The sequence below is a fragment of the Amphiura filiformis genome, chromosome 4 (assembly GCF_039555335.1).
Source record: "Amphiura filiformis chromosome 4, Afil_fr2py, whole genome shotgun sequence".
NCBI lineage: Eukaryota > Metazoa > Echinodermata > Ophiuroidea > Amphilepidida > Amphiuridae > Amphiura > Amphiura filiformis.
The window spans coordinates 66,982,674-67,004,612 of NC_092631.1; the positions used below are offsets into that span (position 1 = coordinate 66,982,674).

Consider the following 21,939-nt stretch of genomic DNA (forward strand, 5'->3'; position numbering starts at 1 on the left):
TTCAGTGTACAAGTGAAGACCTAGCCATACATCTATGTAAAACAGCTCTAGGCTTTTCTTCTTTTGTGCCCATCCATTCTCCTTCAACAAGATGAGCATCCTGCCAAAAACTGCTTTTGTTGAAAAACCCCATATATCAGTGATTTTTTTGATGATTTTTTTGATGTGTTCTCAAAAATGGGCAAGTGGATGTAAGGGGTTTTGAAACTAAGCTCTTCATATAATGAAAACAATTTTTTTTGCTTTGATAACAAGCACAGATTTCGACACATTGCCTAAAATGATTCTACTTAAAGGGCAATGACATAAATAAACAATTTGCAGGAAAGCATGTATTTACAAAGCTCACCTGCTGTTTTCTTGTTTTGTCCATCAATATTGATTCATTCCATTGCAGAATTTGATTTCTGAATCATTTCCTGAACAAGACCCCCCCCCCTTTCAAAATCGGGCATCTCCTTAGTCTACTACAAGGAAGTTGAGTATCGTCCCCTCAGTAGTTTAAGTGACCTGTTTTTTGACCAAGAAAAGGACTTTAGGGATTCCACTTTGCTCTGAGAATCTTACCATGTACAAGCTAATACAAAGCGTAGACAATATCTTATGAATCAATGACAACTTGCAGACATAAACAGGAAATCTGAAATATCGGAAGAACAAGAAGCGATATTGGGTGTTAGGTTCATATCAAACTTCAAAGTCGGTGGAGTTACACATCGTAATTTGTCATGTTGCTCACAAAAAAAAAAAAAAAAAGTGGCAAAAAGAAAAATATGGGCCAGAAATGTAAGAGAAATCACATGTATTTGTAATAGCGCATAGCTTTTTTTTTCAATAAAAAGAAAAAAACAACAATGACAAAAAATGCATGAGCACTGGCACATACATTTCTGACCAAATGTTTCTGAAACAAACCCATTTTTTGGCCTTTTTTAGTGTACAGAAAAGTGGAACAATATATTAAATTTCAAGATATTACACATAAGAAGGCTAAGTATTCCAAAAATAGAATACAAGTATTGAAATCATGAAAATTATATTGTGAAAATATTCCACTATACAGGTAATAGCTACCAATTCTGCTACTGCCCAAGTACAAAATTAATAAAATATATCTGTTTCATCCCAGCATCTGCTTTAGGGCATACAGTCATCCATGCCCGGGCATCCATGCAAATTATAAAAAAAAACCTAAAATAATATTACATTTTTGTCTTGAGTGCAATGCATGATATGCTGTAATTGGTTGTACAGGAGAATGAGTGAGACAAATGTGGGCTATTCAAGTTGAAATCTCTACACCCCCATATAGATGGAAGATATGACCTTAATCTTCCACATATACAGTACTGTAAAAGTAGAAATTTTTGCGAGACTTCATTTTCGCGAATTTCGCGAGTAAAGACAAAAACATTTTGTAAGAGAGTTGCATTATAATTAATGTTGATGCCGCAAAATTAAATTCTCATGCAATGTTACTAAATCACTAAAATCATGGAAATTTCTTCTCGCGAAAACATTGACTATACAGTAGATTTCAAATTGTGGAGTCATCCATTCAGGTAAACCCCATATATGAAATTCACACCCCATTCATGTATGATTAAGGTCACTCTTCCATAGGAGGTTGATTTTAACTGGAAGAGCTCATTGGGAGTTTTCATCATGTATTAGGTTATATTATGCAAGAAATCAAACAAGTAAAATGAATTATATTTTGCACCACAAACAACTCATAGCATCTTCACCTCACTCACAATGTGACCTGTAACGGAAGTATCGTTTCCATGATCTGTGTTTCAACACAGATCCTACATCGGGTCTGCTTGTTTAACCCTATATGATGACTGTATCACCACAGGGGACTTGCGCTAATTCTACTTCCAGTATCATATCTATGATATTGTCATGATTATCATATACATTTTTGAAGAAAAAAAAGAACATCGCAATTTGTTATTTTCAGGGGTTGCTCAATCCAGGGTTATGAGTGTTCCTGTTCGATCTTGCCCCATGTGTGCAATGCATTATTAAACATTTTGCATATTTTAATTTCACGCTTGTGGCTGGATTTGTAGAATTTTCAAAAATAAAACCAAGCAATTAGAGTACCATAGTGTAATTATTTTTTGACTAAAAATGCAATTTGGTTTGATTTTTTTTTGTGGGCCATAATTCGATACAGGTAGGTAAAAACGGGTTGATTTAGCCACTGGCCCGCTGGCTCTGGCCAGGTAGTTTTCTCTTCGCGCCATGAGATTTTCTGTCTGGATGGCCCAAGTGGGCCAGTTTGGAACTTGGGATTTTGGCATAAATATGAATTTATGACATGTTAGAATATCTGGGCCAGTGGATTTGCCCTTGGGCCAGTTGATTATTGCTCCTTATGTCTACCCCTGGTAAAAACAGTGTGTTTTTTTCCTCAGTTATTTTTTCGTGGGCATTATTAGTTGTGTTGCATTGGCAATAACATTAACTTTAATACAGAATTACAATACAACTTGCCTGACTATTTCATAACAACGGTAACCTAAATAGTCATTGCAATGATGACATACAATTATGTAGTGCTGTTTTCCATGGGCAGGCCTGAAGCCAAAGTTTAATGGATTTCCTGAGCATTCAATTTAGCTAACAACAATCTGGATATTCATTCTGTCACAACATGTAAAGGAACGACCAAAGGATTGATGCACCTGAAACTGGTTTGTCAGGGACGGAGAGGTTTTATTTTGATTACTTTTGATGCATTTTAAAGTTCTTTACAGATGGGGGAGGGGGTTGGCCCAGGGGTCAGTTATGTAACAAAACCAGTTACATTTATATAGGAATTGATCAATATTTTACTTTGTTCTCAATAATATTTGCATAGCTAACTGAGGATTCTTCAGAAAAACAGCCTTGTTAAATGATGATGGTAACTGCTATTGATGGGACATGTAAATTTACCTACATTGTATGATGAGCAAAATTGCAAATTACAATTTACCCTTGAATAGCAAATTATAATTTTGTTGTAATTTGTTTTCAAAATCAACCAGAATGATCCTAGCATTTAGATTTCGGTCTAGTGACTCTCCAAATCCACAGAAAAATTGTGTCCCTGCTGATGATTTGTGTTTATCGTCTTATTTAGTTCCTCTGATTTTTTTTTATTGACAGTGTCAAATCCAAAAGCATCCTGATCATTATCAACTCATGCACTATTTCCTGATGAAATTCCTGATCATTTTAGACAATTATCAATTCATCAAACACATGCTCCAGTAATACACCTTGACAACTTTGCACAGGCAATATGACTTCATTAGTATGAGTATGACTAAACTAAAGGAGAACAAATCGGAGACACAAACTAAGGATTTAAAGCTATTTAAAGGTTCCTAGTTGAACAAGTTTTAGATGTTTTTCCACAAGCTGGTGCTTTGCCCATATGTTTGCATATTTTTGCATTAGGTTGGGTGCTTTCCCGTTTAGTTGGGTGTTTTTTCCCACTGAGAACACCTACCATTAAATTAAATGGAAAAGAAGATGAACCATGAAACTCTAGAACTGCAACAGGAGGTCACACATTCCCATGATGCATTGCTCAATCACACATGGACCTGTATATGCTTCATGTAGGATGGTAATCATTCTTGGAATATTTTACAAAGTTATGCATATTTCATAGAACCAAATATCCAGTCAGAATAGAGCTCTGTTTAAAAAAATTAGGAGGGCGTAAAATACTGTATAATTTCACTCTCATGCAGTTTCACAAACTACATGTAGGCCTATACACTGTGTGTTCAAATCTTGCAGAATTGATTCATTTTTAATGTGGGTATTGATATTGGTCAAAATTTCCGACATTTTAATAGATATTTTGTTTGTTATCAAAAATTGCAAAACTTCTTTATCAAGTTTGAAATTGGTTAATAGTATGCAGATCACTTGTTGCTTGAGAGATTGGATATAATAATGCACTTGTGCTGAATGTTGATGCATGTACTATGCACTCCCTTTGCCAGGCTTGTGCATATTTGGACACATCAACATCTCAGCACTCCCAATTTCTCTCTCAACAGTACACATTTTTCTATAAATTCACCTCAAACATCAGTGATTGTCCAAAAATCTGTGTTATACGTTCTCATAAGGATAAGGCATTATGGGAAGACAAAATGATCTGCTGTTGAAGATTGCCCTAAATTCCATAGTATCTGAGGAAAAAGAGATTAATGGGTTTTAGTGCCACAAGATCTCTCAATATCGTTTTTTTTTCTTTGCATGATACATGTAGATATTTTGGTACAAAATAAAGATGAAAACACTGAAGCTATTCTGAGCATGACAAGATCCTATATAGTTTCATTTAATTCTGTATTGAAATTAGAGCCCTTAAAAACAACTTGGTCCTACAGAAATGTTTGCCATAGAGTGAATGTTGCTATGCATGATTATTGTAAGTAAGTTGATTGAAATGGACCCCTGGTCGATCTAATGCTCATGCACATTTGTTAGAAATGTGTTCTAGTATCAGATGAAAGCCTTTCCAAAATGGGTTCCCATTCCTGCTGCTCTACATTTGTGCTCATTCCCTTGAAATAATGAATTTGCATTTTCAGATAGGACCTTGCGATACTGAACCTAGCGTTGAAGATCTTCATTATGCAGTAGGACTAGAGTCAGCAATGTAATATTGCTGTCATAAGTATTTTCCCCATACATGACTTGTTTTCAGTACAGCACCATTCGGATCTGCTCACTTTTCTGTAAGAACTGAAAATAAGTCTTGCTAGTGTTATGAGTAGTGTGGCAGTTGAAAGTAGTCACTTTATTTATAACAGAATGATGTGAATATAGAATTTTAATAAACTGATTTGAATTTATTGGCATAAACTGTCATATGAGTATGGACTATGGGATGTGACCAAGTCATGCAAATATGTAACAGGCAAGATATGTTCAAACACCTGATACTTAAATCATCTATCCCAGTTTCAGGATAGGAATAAAATTCCCTTTAAAAGGGAAAGCCAGCCTCAATGTAGAAGAGGTCTTGTAATTAGTTTTGGTCAATGTGAAAGGCATTTTTCGGATCACGCTTACATCTACATGACAGTCCACCAAACCATCAACGATGAGAACATGCACACTGAAACAGCAGAAAACATTAATTCCTAATCTCATGTCAACTCTTTTAATTCATTACATGTACTCCAAATTGTTCTGGTCTGTTTGTTTTGTTGTTGTTGTTGTTGTTGTTGTCGTTGGTTTTTTTTGTCTTTTCAGCTTTTTACCCACGATATCTCAATTTCCAATTTTGTAATACCAGAACTTACGAACTCAATATCTTCGCTTAGGAATGTCCGATTTCACTGCTTTCGATATATACACTGCCGGTTTGAGTTAACTTACATGTACATTTTATTTTAAAATAACTTAATTAATTCGCAATGTATAGTTTAAGCCTACTATATTATAATAGATAGTGGCCAGCACATTTATAAAGGACTGGTTACTCACTACAATCTTCACTCTTAAACTGTGTTTTTCTGAATGTGCTGATCATGTTGATTGCTAGTCGGAAACTCCCATGAAGCTATGGACATGGCATCTTACATACTCCATTCTATAACAGTCTGCCTAGTGCCTTGTGTGTTTTCTCTTCAATCATTTTGTTGAATGTAATTTTATGAATCAAATAGTTATGTGTCATTTTATTTATAATAAAGAAGTTATTAAATTAATAAAGTAAGACAATTTATTTATCTATAAGTGCATGTCAAATGGGGTACATTGTTCAATACTATATGCATAAATTATGCCCATATTATAGCTAGGCCCTAAAAACTTTATTTTGCATCGGATTTTTCCCGTTGAAAAGACAAAACTGATGTTTATGATAGCAACCATTTCATCAATAACATTTTGAGTCATTTTTATCCATAAAAGCGACACAGGATATGATAGATAACTACTTTCACATCAATATGGTCCATATGATCACAGATTGTTGAGAATCTGTGATATGATCCGGGATATGATGAAGATTTTGATTCTATAGATCTGTTATCAACATGATATCACGCTGTTCAGTGGTCAAGGAGTAAGGACACACGGTCAAGGACACTGATATGACATCATAGGTGATGTCAGATTTTCTTCTGCTGACCATATGATGCTATATATATTAACTATTATTGTTACATTTAGGCCTTTAAACTTTTAAAGTCATAATTAATTAGTTCAAACATAACTTTGGTAATCCTCACTCGTTTTCGTTCGTTGAAACGGCAAAACATACTTACTTTTCCTAACAAATCGAATTAAAATATTAAAAAAAAAATTTAACCACAAAAAGTAAAAAAAAAAAATCATTCCAATACCACTAAAATATAATCTCTTGAGTAAACTGACCCCAAACCGGAAACAGGTACCAGCCCCGAATGGGCTGGCGAAAAGGCTGTTCCTTAACTTGAGTGAATGTAATCAAATGGCAGAAGAAAAAAAATTGAAATTTTATTGAATTTAGGCTATTTTACTCATAGAAATTCCTAATAGTGGACAATCTGATTATTTTATTATAACTATTAATGTTGGGAACAAGGCAGTATAAAATATTTTTGTCCATAAGTTCCTGTTGTTGCTGGAAAACCCAAAATAGGTCCATTAATAGAGATCTCTGTGGTTTTAAAGTCGTAGGGGTCCTATATTCTATCCACCAGGATATTTCTAGGTTTAAAACTACACATTAGTAGTACCATGATTTTTACAGAAATGTGAACTGGTATATATGCATCCAACTGTTCAATGATTTATTTATAATGGTATGCATGATGAGTCACCGTGCATATTTTAAGGGAGTTCCTACATTTGAACTTCCTACTGAAATATAATTAGTATTACATTTATTAGCTTTATTGTTTGAATAATATGGTTTTGTTTTAATTAACAGACCTGTAAATGATTCTATTATATTATAAAAGATAAATTCATTGAATTTCAGAAAATTGAAGTATGACCTTATGATTTTTTTTTATTGAACATGAGTATCCTAATGTTGTACTAAATATTTTGGGCAGTTAGAGCTTTTATTTTCAAACAAGAAAATTAGGAAAACCATTGTATTATAAAAAGATGAAAGGAAGTATTCAGAAATTATGTGCATTTGTGCTTGCAGAATCTATTCCATCATGTTTGATTCTATTCTGTCCAAAATAAAAATGAGATTTAAAAATATAAAGTATATAATATACAATACAATACTATGACATTTTATAGAGTTTGGTGATCAAATAGATGAAAATTTGTCATTGTTGTGTAAATAAATTGACAGGATGTCTCCTGAAGATGACAACCATCCATCCATATGTTGACAATAAACTTGCCTCATTGTATTAAAGTGGATGTACACATACACACTCACATAACCTGACTTCACCTATGCTATAAGGGCTTGATGACGTGACGTGAAGCAAGTATTTAGCCTGCATGTAGCTAGGGGATTCGCTGTGAAACTGAATCTAACCTAGTTTCTGTGATGGCCTCTGTGATATTTAAAGTGGAGGAACTGGGGATGGTTTATGTTGTTATGGTGATGATGAAAATGATGTTGACGAAGGTGGTGATGATGATGACAAGGGTGCAGGCAAGGTTGACAACGATAGTGATAACGATTGCAATGAAAAAGATGATAATTATTTTGGTCTTTTGTCTTTGCAAGATTATCGTTTAAGCCCAGGGGGTGCTCAGCTTTCAATTTGGTAGGGGTGTAATAGCACAGAGCGGCAAACTTTGGAGAAGAATTTATTTTCGGGCAAAAGAAGGGCTCTGAACTGAAATTTCAATATATTTTGGGGTTTAGAGAACTAAACTTTGGCCACATTATAGATTATGGAGTTACCAAAATTCCATGCTATAGAGATACAATTATGGGAGTTGTATTACTCAAAGTGAAGGGTAGTCTAAAGAACTGGGAGTGATCCTCAAATTCAGGTCTTTGGAACTGCAGAAGAGCCTGAGAATGGGACCCTTGACCCCTACATGTACACATACATTTTAACAGTACCACCTTAACATACATTTTGTACACTGCCCGGTCATTTAAGCCTCATACATGTATGATTTAAACACACACACACAAAAAAAAACAAGCATAATTTGCTTTGCTTATGGTTTGTCTGCTCATAGACTCTGAGAAGGCATGTACACCATGCATGTAAACAGGAACAGATCATTTCTAGTAATACTCAATGAAATCAATTAACAATGTGGTTACAAAAGTTGTAATTGTCTCTTTGGAAGATTTAAAAAATACAAACAAAAATTAACTTTTAGGTAACTACAATATAGATTATGCACAGGAATGACTAGTGCATAGCTACTTACAAAATGACAACTTCGCCCGGGGGGTCACTCCCATTGTGGCCTGTACACCATCCGCGATAATGAAAACGCGTAAAAAGGGTAGGTTTTCGTGGGTAAGCACGACACGCTGCAACGCGTTTAGGGTGTCAAAAACATGAAATATTGGAAAAAGGGTAGCAAAATTGCAATTGCTAATACGCAGAAATGAAATTTAGGATATGAAATTTGATGCAAGGAATAAATCCCTGTTTAGGGTGTGAAAATGCCTGTTTAGGGTATTGTTTTAGCCAAGGGTAGTGCTTTTCAAAAGTTGATTATCGCGGATGGTGTACAGGCCACAATGGGAGCGAGTGACCCCCCCGGGCAACTTCGTGTTTTGGTGACATATTATGTGTCCATTCAGAAAAGCCACTAGCCAATAAACTGGTATTGTACAGAAGTCATAGCATGCCTAGCCTGAAATAGCTACCAGTTGAACTCAATTGACATGAAAGCAATACAAGTACTTATAGTCACAAGCCACAACTGAATTGATGGTATTTGCACAGTCGCTACAGCATTTGATCACTCAGTGACTTGTCTCGTGATGGCTTCAACCTATATGTATGCCTCTTAATTTCTGTTTTGTGTGGAATTGACATGGCTGGCATGCAGTATCCTTTGTACACCATCTGAGTAAAGATGATGCAGAACTGGTTAGGGTCTGTTAATTGCTATTAATATGTGATTTGGAAGGCCAAAATATGCACCCCGATTTTCCAAAATATGCAAAAATATATTACCTGCCCAAAACACAAATTTTGTTTTGTTTTGCAATTTTTTGTGTGCATTTGGAGAGTCCCTGAGCCAAGTGCTGCAATCATTCATACTTGATTTTGAATTTTTTTGGAAAAATCACAAAAAATTACAATTTTGTATCTAAAATGAGCAGAATTGTAACTTGTGTTCACTTCATAATCTATTAAAGATCTAAAAATGGTTTTGTATGCATTCCGAAATCTTTAAGGGGGTACTACACCCATTGTATTTTTTTGCATTTTGTGAAGAAATCAACCACAATGATTGCAGCACTTGGCTCTAGATCCAGGGACTCTCCAAATCTGGGGGAAACATTGAAAATTGGAGAAAAAAGTTTTTCCCCCAAATGTGAAAAATGCACTTGGGGTCAAAAATAAGCCAATAGCACATTTATATTTGTAGCAGCCCCACTTCAAATGATAGCCTCTACATTCCTCTACAATATGTCCAGCACTGTGCTGTTTGGACATGTAGGAGGGATTGAAAGACATTTATTTGTCAAACTCCAGGTGTTTCCAGGAAGTCAATCAGGCGTGAAGTACAGAGATCACTAAATTTAAAGCCCAATACCATATATAGGGCATATGTGTTATTTCTTTTTCATGGACCATAGGATACACATATTCCCTTACAAGCTTGTCATCTGTCATACACTTCCGTAACTCACTAACCGATTGAAAATTGAAAACTTTGTAGACCTGTGAAATATGGCTAAATGAATAGCTAGGCTTTTGCCATTGTGTTTGACACTAGCCCATTCAGTAAGGTGGAGCGACTTCGGAGGCACTGTGGGCTAATGTGAAGGAGCCCAATTGGGCAGCAAAGGTGTTTTTGTGGCAACATTGCAGTTCTCATCACTATCAGTCAGTACTGAGGCTAGGATATGAATATATTACAAGCTGGTTGGTGCTAGCTTGACAAAATTGTCTATAATATTATATTGTTATGTCAGTGGTTTTACTTGCAATTGCTGCCTTTTGTATAAAACACAACCCTCCTGAACCTCACAAAGCCTTACCTTATACCCTAAGATACCTTCCGTGGAACAAGACGGGGGAGGGGAAGCACATAGAGCACTACCAAACCACCTTCGGGTGGTATGGTTCAGAGATAAATGAATACTTTTAAAAAGAAAAACTAAGGGGGAAAAGAAGTTATCATGTCAGGTTATATCCTGATGTTACTGCATGTATTATTATTTTATTACCTGTTCCGTCATTGATGACATACATCTGTTATGTTCAAGAGCTAGTGGAGTGGTTTGGTAAGGCTGTATTGATTGCATGTTTATTTGCTCTGTTGCATTTACACACACCAACCTGTGACATTGAATGGAATTTGTTCAGCAAAACAATGTTGTAGTACAAGTAAACTACCCATAAAACAAATTGAACCACTATAATAGTGTGTTGATACTCACAAGTTTATAGGCCTAACGCCATGTTGGATTTTGCCCGGGGGCACTCACATAAATGGTCTGTATGCATGCATGACCAAAAAAACAAGTAAAAAGGGGTGTTTTTTTAGGCAAGGCAAGTTACGCGCGTGACACATTTAGGGTCTACTGATTTTCAAGAATAAGGGTAGTTTTCTGCAACTGAACAACTTATTTAGGGTACCTTTTCAAATTTTTGGTAATTATGAGTCCAAAAAGGGTACATTTTTTTCATTTATACTAGCCAAAAACTCATTAGGGGGTAAATTCTACATTAAATTACCTAATTAAGGGGCTAAATTTGCTGATAGGGTAAAACTTGTTTAGGGGGTGTTTAAAAAAAATTGGTCACGCATGTGTACACCTATAATATGCACGTGAGTGGCCCCCCTGGGGATTTTGCAATGGCAGATTTGAATCGGTGCATTTACGTGGTTGCATCACCAGTTTCATTCCCGGGGTTTCATTATGTGCAAGTACTACCATGTGACATGATAATTGGTCAAAACTAACCAAAGAGCAGCTTTCAAGCTTTCACCAAAATTACAAAGTGCCCACTGATGAGTCTACTCAGTCTTAGTCCAAAAAGTATCTGATTTTTCTCTAAGAAGAGATCAGTGACCAACCATATGGTACACTATTGTTTGGGGAAAATGTTCCAACATGTAGGACTCTTCACATCTAACAAGGTGTCAGAGGAGGATGCGTAGTAATCACGGTAATATGAAACCAGCGTTTGATTAATCCTCAGCTGGCATTGCTGCAACATTGTCAAATGATATCAGTGTTGCATTTTCATGAAGCTCTTTAAAAGTCATGTAATAATAAAATGGGGGCCTAATCCATTCGCACGATTAAGGTACACCTTAATATTTTGCAATTATAAATTTAGGTTGGGGTCAGGGGCGAGGTAGGGTTGCAAATCTTTGTTGGATTCTGGGGTTGGATTATGACTGCCGTGGAAAGAGACCCTACATGTATTTGGGACAAAAATTTTTTGAAAATGAGGCCTACCATCTAGCTGTATAATTTTCCTGACAGTGGTTTATGAAACTCAAGTTATTTTATTCACATATCCCAAGATTGTCAGTAAAGCGCTAGGTTGATGTTGCTTCAAGATGTGTTTTTAAAGTTTGTAAGTATTCTGCACTCTAATGTTTTCTTGTTGGAAGTGATTTTGCATTATATATTTTTGCCATGACTCTGTGACTGTGATAAACATTTTGTTTACTTCATGTATGGTACAATGTAGATGTAAGTTCAGCTTTAAATACAAATCTATTATTTTTCTTCATTTCATGTGCAGGCCAACCAGCATTTTCTGTTGTACATGTTGTTTACAAGGGAAGACATACTCCATAGGATTCCTGAGGTTTTGTAAACAAGCGACGTTGCAGTTCTGTCTCATCAAGCCCATTATGGTCATTATAACACTCATATTACTGCCATTCGGAAAATATGATGATGGAAACTTCTCGTAAGTAGAAGAAGAAGAGTGTGTGTATAATTATGTGACTGATGCTCCACGTACAAAGTGAAATCATGTGTGGATTATTTAAGTGTCCTCAAATTTGTTAATGTTAATATAGGCAAGTGATATGCTAATGGTTGCAATTTATGCTACTTATTGTAGAATAAAGCTAATAAAAATGAATATTTATAATATTAATTTTTAAAACCTTGATGGTACCCGGTTGTCCAGAATAGTGAACCAAAATAACATTAATTGATAGTTTTAAAAGGGATCTGGAATGAGCGTTTTGAGCGTTTCGACAGTATTTTTTGTGGGACATCAGACATATCGAATTACATTCTGAATACGAAGAATGTCTTGCTGATATCAATTAATTTTCATTTTTTGAAATTCACGATATAATACAAAATACTGTTGACATATTTCTTTTTGTACAAATCCAATAGATGTTAAACTCACATTTTAGTGACGTTTCACCACTACACTAGTGGTTTCATCAGACTGGCAACTCATCACATCTGACTGCTTCCTTTTATAGGCAACAGGAACCGCTATAGAGGGCGTGATGAGTTGGTCAAAGATGTTGTTGAGTGAGTAGGCCCCCTCGTCCTTGTTTAGAGTGTCTTTGCCTTTGCGGCGCATCCAGATGGCTTCTTTCAGCCATCTGGTGGTCTTGTCAGCTTCTCTATCGATGACTTTTGAGTCCTCCCAATTGATGGAATGGTTTGTCAGATGTGATGAGTTGCCAGTCTGATGAAACCACTAGTGTAGTGGTGAAACGTCACTAAAATGTGAGTTTAACATCTTCATTTTTATTGGATTTGTACAAAAAGAAATATGTCAACAGTGAAATCTAACAATCCAAATGAATTTGTTCAAAGATATAATACAAAATATTTTATGACAAATTATTAAAATTTGATATTTTTCACATTTTTGATATATAACAGTCCTCGAAGTAAATTTTATAAATCTAATGACAGATTCTTAAAGTGTATGAAGCTGGGAGGAAAAGCCGATGATCAATTGAAAATTTTGACCTTTCATATTGAAGATATGGATTTTTCCCCCAAAAGACCTAATTTTTTTGGGTGTTTTGGGGAAAAAATCCATATCTTTAATATGAAAGGTCAAAATTTTCAATTGACCGTCGGCTTTTCATTCTACCTACATACACTTTAAGTGTAAATCATCAAATTTATAAAGTTTACTTGAGTACTGTTAAATATCAAAAATATAAATTTTAATCATTTGCCATAAAATGTGTATTACATTGCGTAATTTCAAAAAATCAAAATTATTTGATATCAGAAGGACATTCTTTGTATTCAGAATGCATTTCGATATGTCTGATGTGCTCTAATGTCCCACAATAAATACTGTCCAAACGTTCATACCCCACCCCTTAAATAACTTATGACAGAATAAATTTAAACATTCAACTATTTAGCTTTATTCCACAATAATGAATATTTAAAACATATTATGACAGCCATCATGCTTTAAAAACCTTCATAGCTGTCTAAAATAGTGAACCAAACAAAATAAACATTATTTTTAATAAAAACGAGGGAAGAGGCTTATGCATAACACTGGAACATAAAAATATTCAAACATAATTTACATGTTAGTGCACAAGATATTTAAAAGTGATTGCAATTGCAAGTGGCCTTCATGATATTAATATAATTATTTAGATTTATATCATAAAAATTTAAAACATTGTTTATTAAACCCATGTCCCCTACCCCCCTCTCCCCTATAAATTTAACATGCCTTCTTTGAACTCAAAATGTTGATGATTTAGAAAGAGTAAAATTTGAGAGATGTTATGCTGTTGAAACCGAAATATAAAATACAATTTATATCAAACATATTCCAAGTAGTTATGATATTAACCAGTCTGGCAAAGTCGTCATTACTGTATCCATCCCATAGGTCATATCAATTATAAATCCAAAGCCATATCTGTAAATCTTACTCAATCCCTATGACCAAGAAAAATATTAGAGCATTTCAGCACACCAATGCCAAGTAATTTGCTCCATGTATATTTAATTAATTTGAACTAATCAAACATACATGTACGTGTGGTGTCATTCAAGGGCAATTCTAAATGAAATATACGCATCTTTAGCATTTTTTGTCCCTATATGAAGGTTTTTGTCTTTTAAAAGGAAACATACTCTTGTCTGCTGTGTGTATGTGTCGCTCGTGGAAGACAAAATAATGTAACCCCAGAATTATTTCGTCATGCTCCCGTTTGGTGTGTGCTGAGGCTGATAGTTAGTTCTCTTTTGGTCTTATATCTTTGGCTTAACCACAAAATGCCCTGCAGACCATAAATGAAGGATAAAATGATGTTTTTAGCATAACTAATATGCAGGTTATGCGGGACATTTCAACCCCTAGATACATGTAAGATTTAATATCAAACAATATATATTGTAATCTTTTTTGTGCATTTGATATACATGATAATTTGGAATAGGAAAAACCTGAGACAACTATCTTGTTAGCCATGCTAAAAGTGCAAGTTAAGGTCACATGATACAATCATGGTATTGAAAATATTGATGGAACTCATTAAGGGATATGTTTTACATTTATGTTGATGCAACATAATAAGTCACTTATCCAGAAAATCAATTTCAGTATAGATTTTAACCTAATTCATGCAACCAATCATCTATCTACTATCCGCACTTGATTAGCCATTTGTAATATACCATGACTGTGGAGGTAACCTTTCCTACATGTAAGAAAGATTTGCCATCTGATTCTGCTATATTTGGTTCTTATGCAGTTAAATGGGTTTCCTAATTCAGTAAGACATATGATGTATGTCTTACTGTGAGAATGGCCTTGCTGGGAAATCCTTGATGTTAACAAACTAGATGAATGGCTGATGATTTCTGTGGGTGGAATCATGCAAATCTACACTTTTTACAAATAATGGGATTAAAAAACCAAGACAACTGGAAGCTAATAAAAAAATCAAATAATATTTGATTGATTGATTTTGTTTGGGTTTGACAACCCTTGATAGCCCCAGAAAAGCTTACGGTGAAGTGGGGTTCATTGTATTAATACATTTACATGGACTGGTGGCTTAATTTCCCTCTGAAGGGTGGTATTATGTATGGTTATACCCAACTCTAAATGCACCATGGGAGGTAGAGTGGAAGTCTGAATTTAATCTGCATACATGTACATATCTTTCCCATTAAATTCAGACTTAAATTCTGGTATATAACCAAGTCATACCCCAGCAAGTTTCACTGCTAGCAATCGAACCAGGGACCTCATGCAGCAGTAGCCAGAATTCTAACACCAGACCACACTGTCCAGGAAATTTATACAATTTAAAAATTAACGATGGAACTCCATACCACCTAATTTATTCCTAAATGAGTGCAAAGGATTCAATTAGCCCTTTTTAGCCCCTTTTAACAATATACAGTTTATATGAGATAGAGTAAACACTGTAATTAAGATTTTGCATAATTCTGTAATATTTTTAGCCCTTTTTAACAATCTACAGTTAATATGAGATAATTCATAATTCATTAATATTTTGTTTCCTCATGCAGGGTAACTGATGGTTATCTGTACATCATGATTATCTACAACATCTCTGTCAGTCTTGCCCTCTATGCTCTCTTCCTCTTCTACTTTGCCTGCCGTGACATACTCACTCCATTTGAACCAATCCTCAAGTTCTTCATGGTCAAGTCAATCATATTTGTCTCCTTTTGGCAAGGTGAGTCTGTCTGTGCAATACCTAGGATGTCAGTCCTTTATTCAACTTTGTAAACTGTGTGTGTGTATTTAATTGTTCTTTTCAGTAAATCTCATAAGCCTTTGTGAGTAGACCTGATATGTCGTCATTTGACGTCACACCGTTGCGCATCGTTTAGTGAACATTGTTACTGCATATTTCAAAGCCGGGAAGTGTGCTGTTCTTAACAATGAGCGCATCGGCGTGACGTCAAATGATGACATCTCAGGTCAACTCGCAATGGCTTGTGGGATTTATCGAAAAGGTCAGCTCCGTAAGTAGCTACGTAATGTTAGTCTTAACCAAGTTGTCAGATTGGAAATGACAATCAGTATCTCACTCAAAGTTGTTCACCTATATGTTGCTATCTTGTTGCTCTCCTGCTATACATGGATGTATATGTTTGAGTATGCTCTTTTAGCATCCCAGTGATGCCTAGTTAGTACCCAACATCTGGCTATTAGCATGCTTTGTCTCGTGAGCATTCCCAAGTTTGTGATATTTTGATCTTTTCCAATTGCCATATCCAATAGGTTTAAAATCCAGTTGAAATCCATACCCCTATGGAAGACACAACCTTAATCACCCACACAGGGTGTAGATTTCAAATGGAGTCACCCGTTGAGGTAACCCCATTTGAAATTTACACTCCCTGTGTAGAAGATTATTATAATATCTTCCATAGGGGGTGTATGGATTTCTACTGGAATAGCCCGATACAAAGGATTTCACAGGAATTTGTAACCAGCAAATTGTAACTGTCAATGTCATCGGGAACAATATTGTGTATTGCTCAAATCAATTTCAGTTATGGCCAAAAAAAGTGTTCAAATGCTTTTGTATCTCATGAGTTTTCAGCAATGAATCACATGTTATTTAAAGATATATCAAGTGAAAATTGAATAATTGACCTTTGACACAGGTCACATGGATAATACACAAAACCTAATCAGATAACCGTTTCAAATATTTTCACTGTTGATTGAGTTGTAAAACAGTTTTTCCATGTTTCAACACAAAACAAAATTAAGAATTACACCTCAATATTTTGATGAGAAGACCATTATCCTCCTCATCAGGAGAACTCTACCATAACTAACTTCTGGTAGAATTTACTATGTTTATAATGATTTCACTATTATATTGATACCAGTTTACCACTTGCTTTACATACTATAGGCGTATTGCTGGCTATCCTCGAGTTGGCAGGAGTCATCGATGTCATCCATCAAACCGGCAGCGGTGACATCGTTGAAGCTGGAACCGTGTCTGCTGGATACCAGAATTTCCTCATCTGTATTGAGATGTTGTTTGCTGCCATTGGGTTACGTTTTGCATTCCCATATGTGTTGTATCAAGATGGAGCTAGGATGGAATTGCAGAGTCGAGGACCTAGTAATATGCAGGTACGGATTGAAACATCTTGTTTGGTTTGCCATTATATGGTGTATAAAAGCTGAACTTTGATCAGACTAAATGGGTAGACATTGCACATATTTATTTTGCAGTACCGGTACTAGCAAAATGAATGTTCCGCAAGAATGTGCACTTCAGCAGTATTTCATGATCAAACCAACCATGAATTAGGCGTCAAACACAAAACCCATTTTTTCAATATTCATTTAAAATTGCCCATCTTTTAGCAAAATTGGATTGATTTTGGCAGGGAAAAAAACAAGCAATTAACAAGTGAAACTTGAGGAAATACAGGAAAAAGTTAAAGGCATTTTTTCACATGCCAGTCATTCAGTTGCACTCATCAATCACGAATGAGCTTTGCACTACTCTGATTATGTGGGCAATTTTATTCTTCTTGCTTACCACTGCTTGTTAGAAAAAAGTATGTTAAGGGGGTACTACACCCCTACCCAATTTTGTGCCTATTTTTGCATTTTTCTCAAAAATTATAGCGCATTGGGGACAAGTAAGATATGTATATTATAGGGGCAAGGACTACAACTACTGCACTGGAAATTTTATTTCAGCACAGACAACAGTTGTGGAGTTACAGTAAAAATGAGGAAAACCAATATTTGATCAATAAATCAATAACTACTTGCTTTGAGTTGCTGAATTTTAAGTGCAGTAGTTGTAGTTCTTGCCCCTATAATATACATATCTTACCTGTCACCAATGTGCTATAATTTTTAAGAAAAATGCAAAAATGGGCACAAAATTGGCCAGTGGTGTAGTACCCCCTTAATGTATTTGAAATTAGATATAATTTTAAGATACAACATTCTGGGAAAATTTACATTCATATTGAGCAATTTTGTGTGCTAACTAAGTTTGCTTCCACTTTTATTATTATACAGTATTTTTAAGGGGCTTTGTTGTCAGTAAGGTAGAGTATTACATCTTTTTCAGACTGATCGGCTATGAGTTATCAGTGATTCTCTCTGTTTGTATGGGCTACTTGCATGGATCAGATCATGGTGAATCTGACTATATATGCTGAATTGCTTTGTAACATGGTAAAACTTGTGGCAGCATTTTGAAGTATTCTAATGGTCACTTATCAGACTTGACTTCTTAGTAGTGTTGAACAACTTTTTTTTCTTTTGAATTCTTCTTATAGAGGGAATCAGTTTTACATTGAAATAACAAACCAAAGAACTTCTTGTTATTCAAAGTTTATGAAAATGTTGCACTAGCTATCTCGATTTGATCTAGATGATACTGACTTGCATGCTGAATTTTCTGAACTTTTGGGCATAATTCCCTAAAATTTGCAATGGGTTGTACAAAAAGCATCTTGTCTCCAGTACAGGTTTCCTAATCTATCACAACTTGGTGTTTAAACTTTGGTGTGACCACTGATACAGAAAGATCCTTGTATTTTATCAGGCTAGTAATGGGGTTATTCCAATTGAAATCCTTACACTTATGAAAGACATGACCTTAATCTTCCACACAGGGAGTGTGAATTTCAAATGGGATTACCTGAACGGGTGATTTCATTTTCAATCTGCACTCGCTGTGTGCGAGATCAGGGTTATGTCTTCCATACGGGGTGTATGTATTTTAACTGGAGTAACCCAATACTGATTGCATATTTGATACAGAAGCTATAGACAATTTTCCAATGTGTCCTATCAGCTGGCCATTTTGTTTTCATATAAAGTGGAGTGATTCTTACCTGAGTTACAATTACACTTGTGATGTCTATTGGTGTAGCCTCATATATTTAGGTCAAATAAGACATGTGATGAATGCTGACCTACTACTGACTTCATGGTGAAGTAGATTAAAGCTAGTATTACTCAAGTGACTTTTGTTCACCTGAGAACTTTCGGAATGTATATAGCACCATCTACTATTCCTTGTTTTCTTTTCTTTGTTGACTTCTACTCCTGACTTCTTTGTAACTCAGCCATGCAGATTGTTGGACTATCACTTGGTAACATTTGTTGTAAATGCTTGCAGGATATTGGGATGAATTCACTCCATTCATTCCAAATTCTTTATGACGTATTATTTATGTGGTGCACGAGAACAGTATATTAATACTCAGTGTGTCTGCAAGTATACATGGCAAGACAATAATTGGGTGAGGCTGATTAGCTGATGAATTCATACATGACAACATACCCAATGTCAAGCTGTGTACAGGATTCAAAAGTACAGATAATTCACATGTCAACCTAAACTCTCCCAAATAATTGATTAACTATTATCCCCCAAATGAAGCAAAAATACACAAAATAGTCTCTTCAATTATCAGGGGCACTTCGTGAGCCACAGCCTCTTCCCCCAACTTAAAAACAAACTGAGATTTGTATACCATCAAAAACCAAGACAACACAATGTTTGTGTGCATAACCTTTCTTGCAGATTTGATCATTTGGTATCATCCAAATTGCATTTTCTGTTGACACACAGAAATTAACACAGTGATCTATTACAGGTGCACATGCACTTGTGCGTAACTTGTAAATTCAACATCCGAACCAACTGAAACTTGGAAATAAGTGTTTTTTTGTGGATAGCGTTTGAACCATACTCTAAAAAGATGATGTTAAAATCATGACAGGCTCCTTTAACACTGCAAATGTAGAGAATTTTGTTGCATCTTTTCCAAAGCAGCGAATGACAAATGGGAAAGTGATTATTTAAACCAAGGTAGCAAAATAAATTTGATAAATAGATTCATCCAGTAATAAATCTGTGATAATATGAAAACTTGAAGTTTTTTCTGTACTTCATATATTTGTTTTCAGCAGAGCATATCCAACAATCTTAAGGACACAGTAAACCCAAGTGATATGTTCCATGACACTATTCACAACTTCTCACCAGCTTATCAACAGTACATGCAGCAGGTAGGTTCATGCTAATTCTCACTTGCATGTGACCCAATCTGAACCACTCAGGCCAAAGTCAGAAATTTTTGCCTATCTCAGTTTTATTATTGCCAACTTTAGCCTGAGTAGACCAGATCTGGTCACATATTGTACTACTTGGCTAAAACTGACAAAATATGGCTCCTGCTACCATCTTTCTTGCCGACAATACAAGATGCTTGCTTGTTGATCCTGTGGACAGCTCTATTAGTATTATACCTGTTATTAGATGCTGGTTAGACTTCATATAAATAAACCTCTATGCTACATTGTACTCATCTTTGACTCATACAATACATTTAAGACCATGTAATACATTCTTGTATCACCCTCAAAGCCATTCAGTTATATGAATATTCTTGTTTATGATATTTTCAGGTTAACACACGTGATGATTCAGATGGGTATTACCATTACCCAGGAGGAGGAGGAGGACTAACAAAAGGCACCATGAACCCAGCAGGTGGGAAACAGTCAGTACCAAGACAATCTAGCAGGTCAAGCCAGAATGAAAAGTCTATGTTACTAAGCTCTGATGAGGAATTCTAAGAACAGTTGATGATCGGGATATGACGTCCCAATGTGATGTTATGTTGGAGGATCGGTTTATGAGATAAACCCAGTATTAAGTCTTATTTAGTAGCGGTGTATTAGACAAGCCAAATGACTGTGGATTGTATTCAGCATATTTAAGCCAGCAAGCAACACAGTTTGAAGCTTTATAGTGGCAGTATGACTTGGGCAAAAAGAAATGCTATGGATGTACTAGAATTTTGGTGGTGGCCAATCTTCTCTTATATATGCTTACAATATAGAAGACTGTCTTTATTACAATGTCGAGTAATGTTTGCTTTGCCTAAGCATTTAAGAGAAGTTGGCCAATTACTGTTGCTCTATTTAATTCTCGAACACAGGTATATGTGTCTGGTGTCGGGTCAATGCATGTGTGTATTACATAGAACCTCTCACCTAAGCAAGCAGCTGCTTAGTAACAACTTTGAGGGAGCGTGATCGAAACATGCATAGTTGACAACGTCATATGTTTGTGGAATGATTTGAGATGCACTAGTTGGTTTCAAATGTACATGTCGTATTTGAGAATAAGATGCAGGAACAGTAGGTTGTAGTAATATACTCTGTTTAGCCTTGAATATGAGCTAACTCGTATGCAGGTGCAGATTCTTTAATTAACAAGTATGCAGTATGCAGTAAGTTGACAGCGTTATGGACAACCCTTAGGGAAACTTTATTTAGTTGCTGCTTGAAAACATGTAACCTTGTGTTGCATTACTTAGTCACAAGTCTACCATGCAAAGTAAAAGTGCAGTATCTGCTATATGTCATCCCCCAGAGCACTACCTGCCAATCTAACATTGCCTCTGATTGGTCAATTTCTTGATATCTTCATTTTAATCACCAATCAGAATGGAGCTTTCCAAATAATTCACCCTAATTGTTTTGTGTGGTGAAATTATTTTAATAATATTGCAGATTGGTCCAATTGAAAATGAAAACTTCTTTTTGACCAATAGGCAGGTAGTTCTCATGGGGTTAATACCATACTGCAGTTTTACTTTAGGAGTAGACTGACCAAAATAGAATACCTGTCTCCCATTTATACAGCAGGTGCTGTTATCTATTTTAGCTCCAGTGACACCTTGTTTATTTCACTGGACCTTTGGATGTTTTGTATTTAGCATTTTACTCTCAAATGTAAATCAATATAATAAGAGCTGTGCTCGTTATCATGCTC

The 21,939-nt window shown here is 35.4% G+C and overlaps 1 protein-coding gene across 2 annotated transcripts in view; it reads left to right on the plus strand.

Moving 5' to 3' along the window:
• The window catches only part of LOC140151250 (transmembrane protein 184B-like), a 43,672-nt gene extending 21,733 nt beyond the window's left edge, over nucleotides 1-21,939 (plus strand). The window contains exons 4-8 of one of the 2 annotated variants that reach the window (XM_072173521.1): nucleotides 11,895-12,065; nucleotides 15,656-15,825; nucleotides 17,023-17,249; nucleotides 20,067-20,165; nucleotides 20,565-21,939. In XM_072173521.1, the coding sequence (XP_072029622.1) occupies nucleotides 11,895-12,065; nucleotides 15,656-15,825; nucleotides 17,023-17,249; nucleotides 20,067-20,165; nucleotides 20,565-20,735 (838 nt within the window). In that variant the 3' untranslated portion in view covers nucleotides 20,736-21,939. Of the gene's footprint in view, nucleotides 1-11,894; nucleotides 12,066-15,655; nucleotides 15,826-17,022; nucleotides 17,250-20,063; nucleotides 20,166-20,564 lie in introns of both variants that reach the window. The other variant, XM_072173520.1, reaches the window with a different exon arrangement.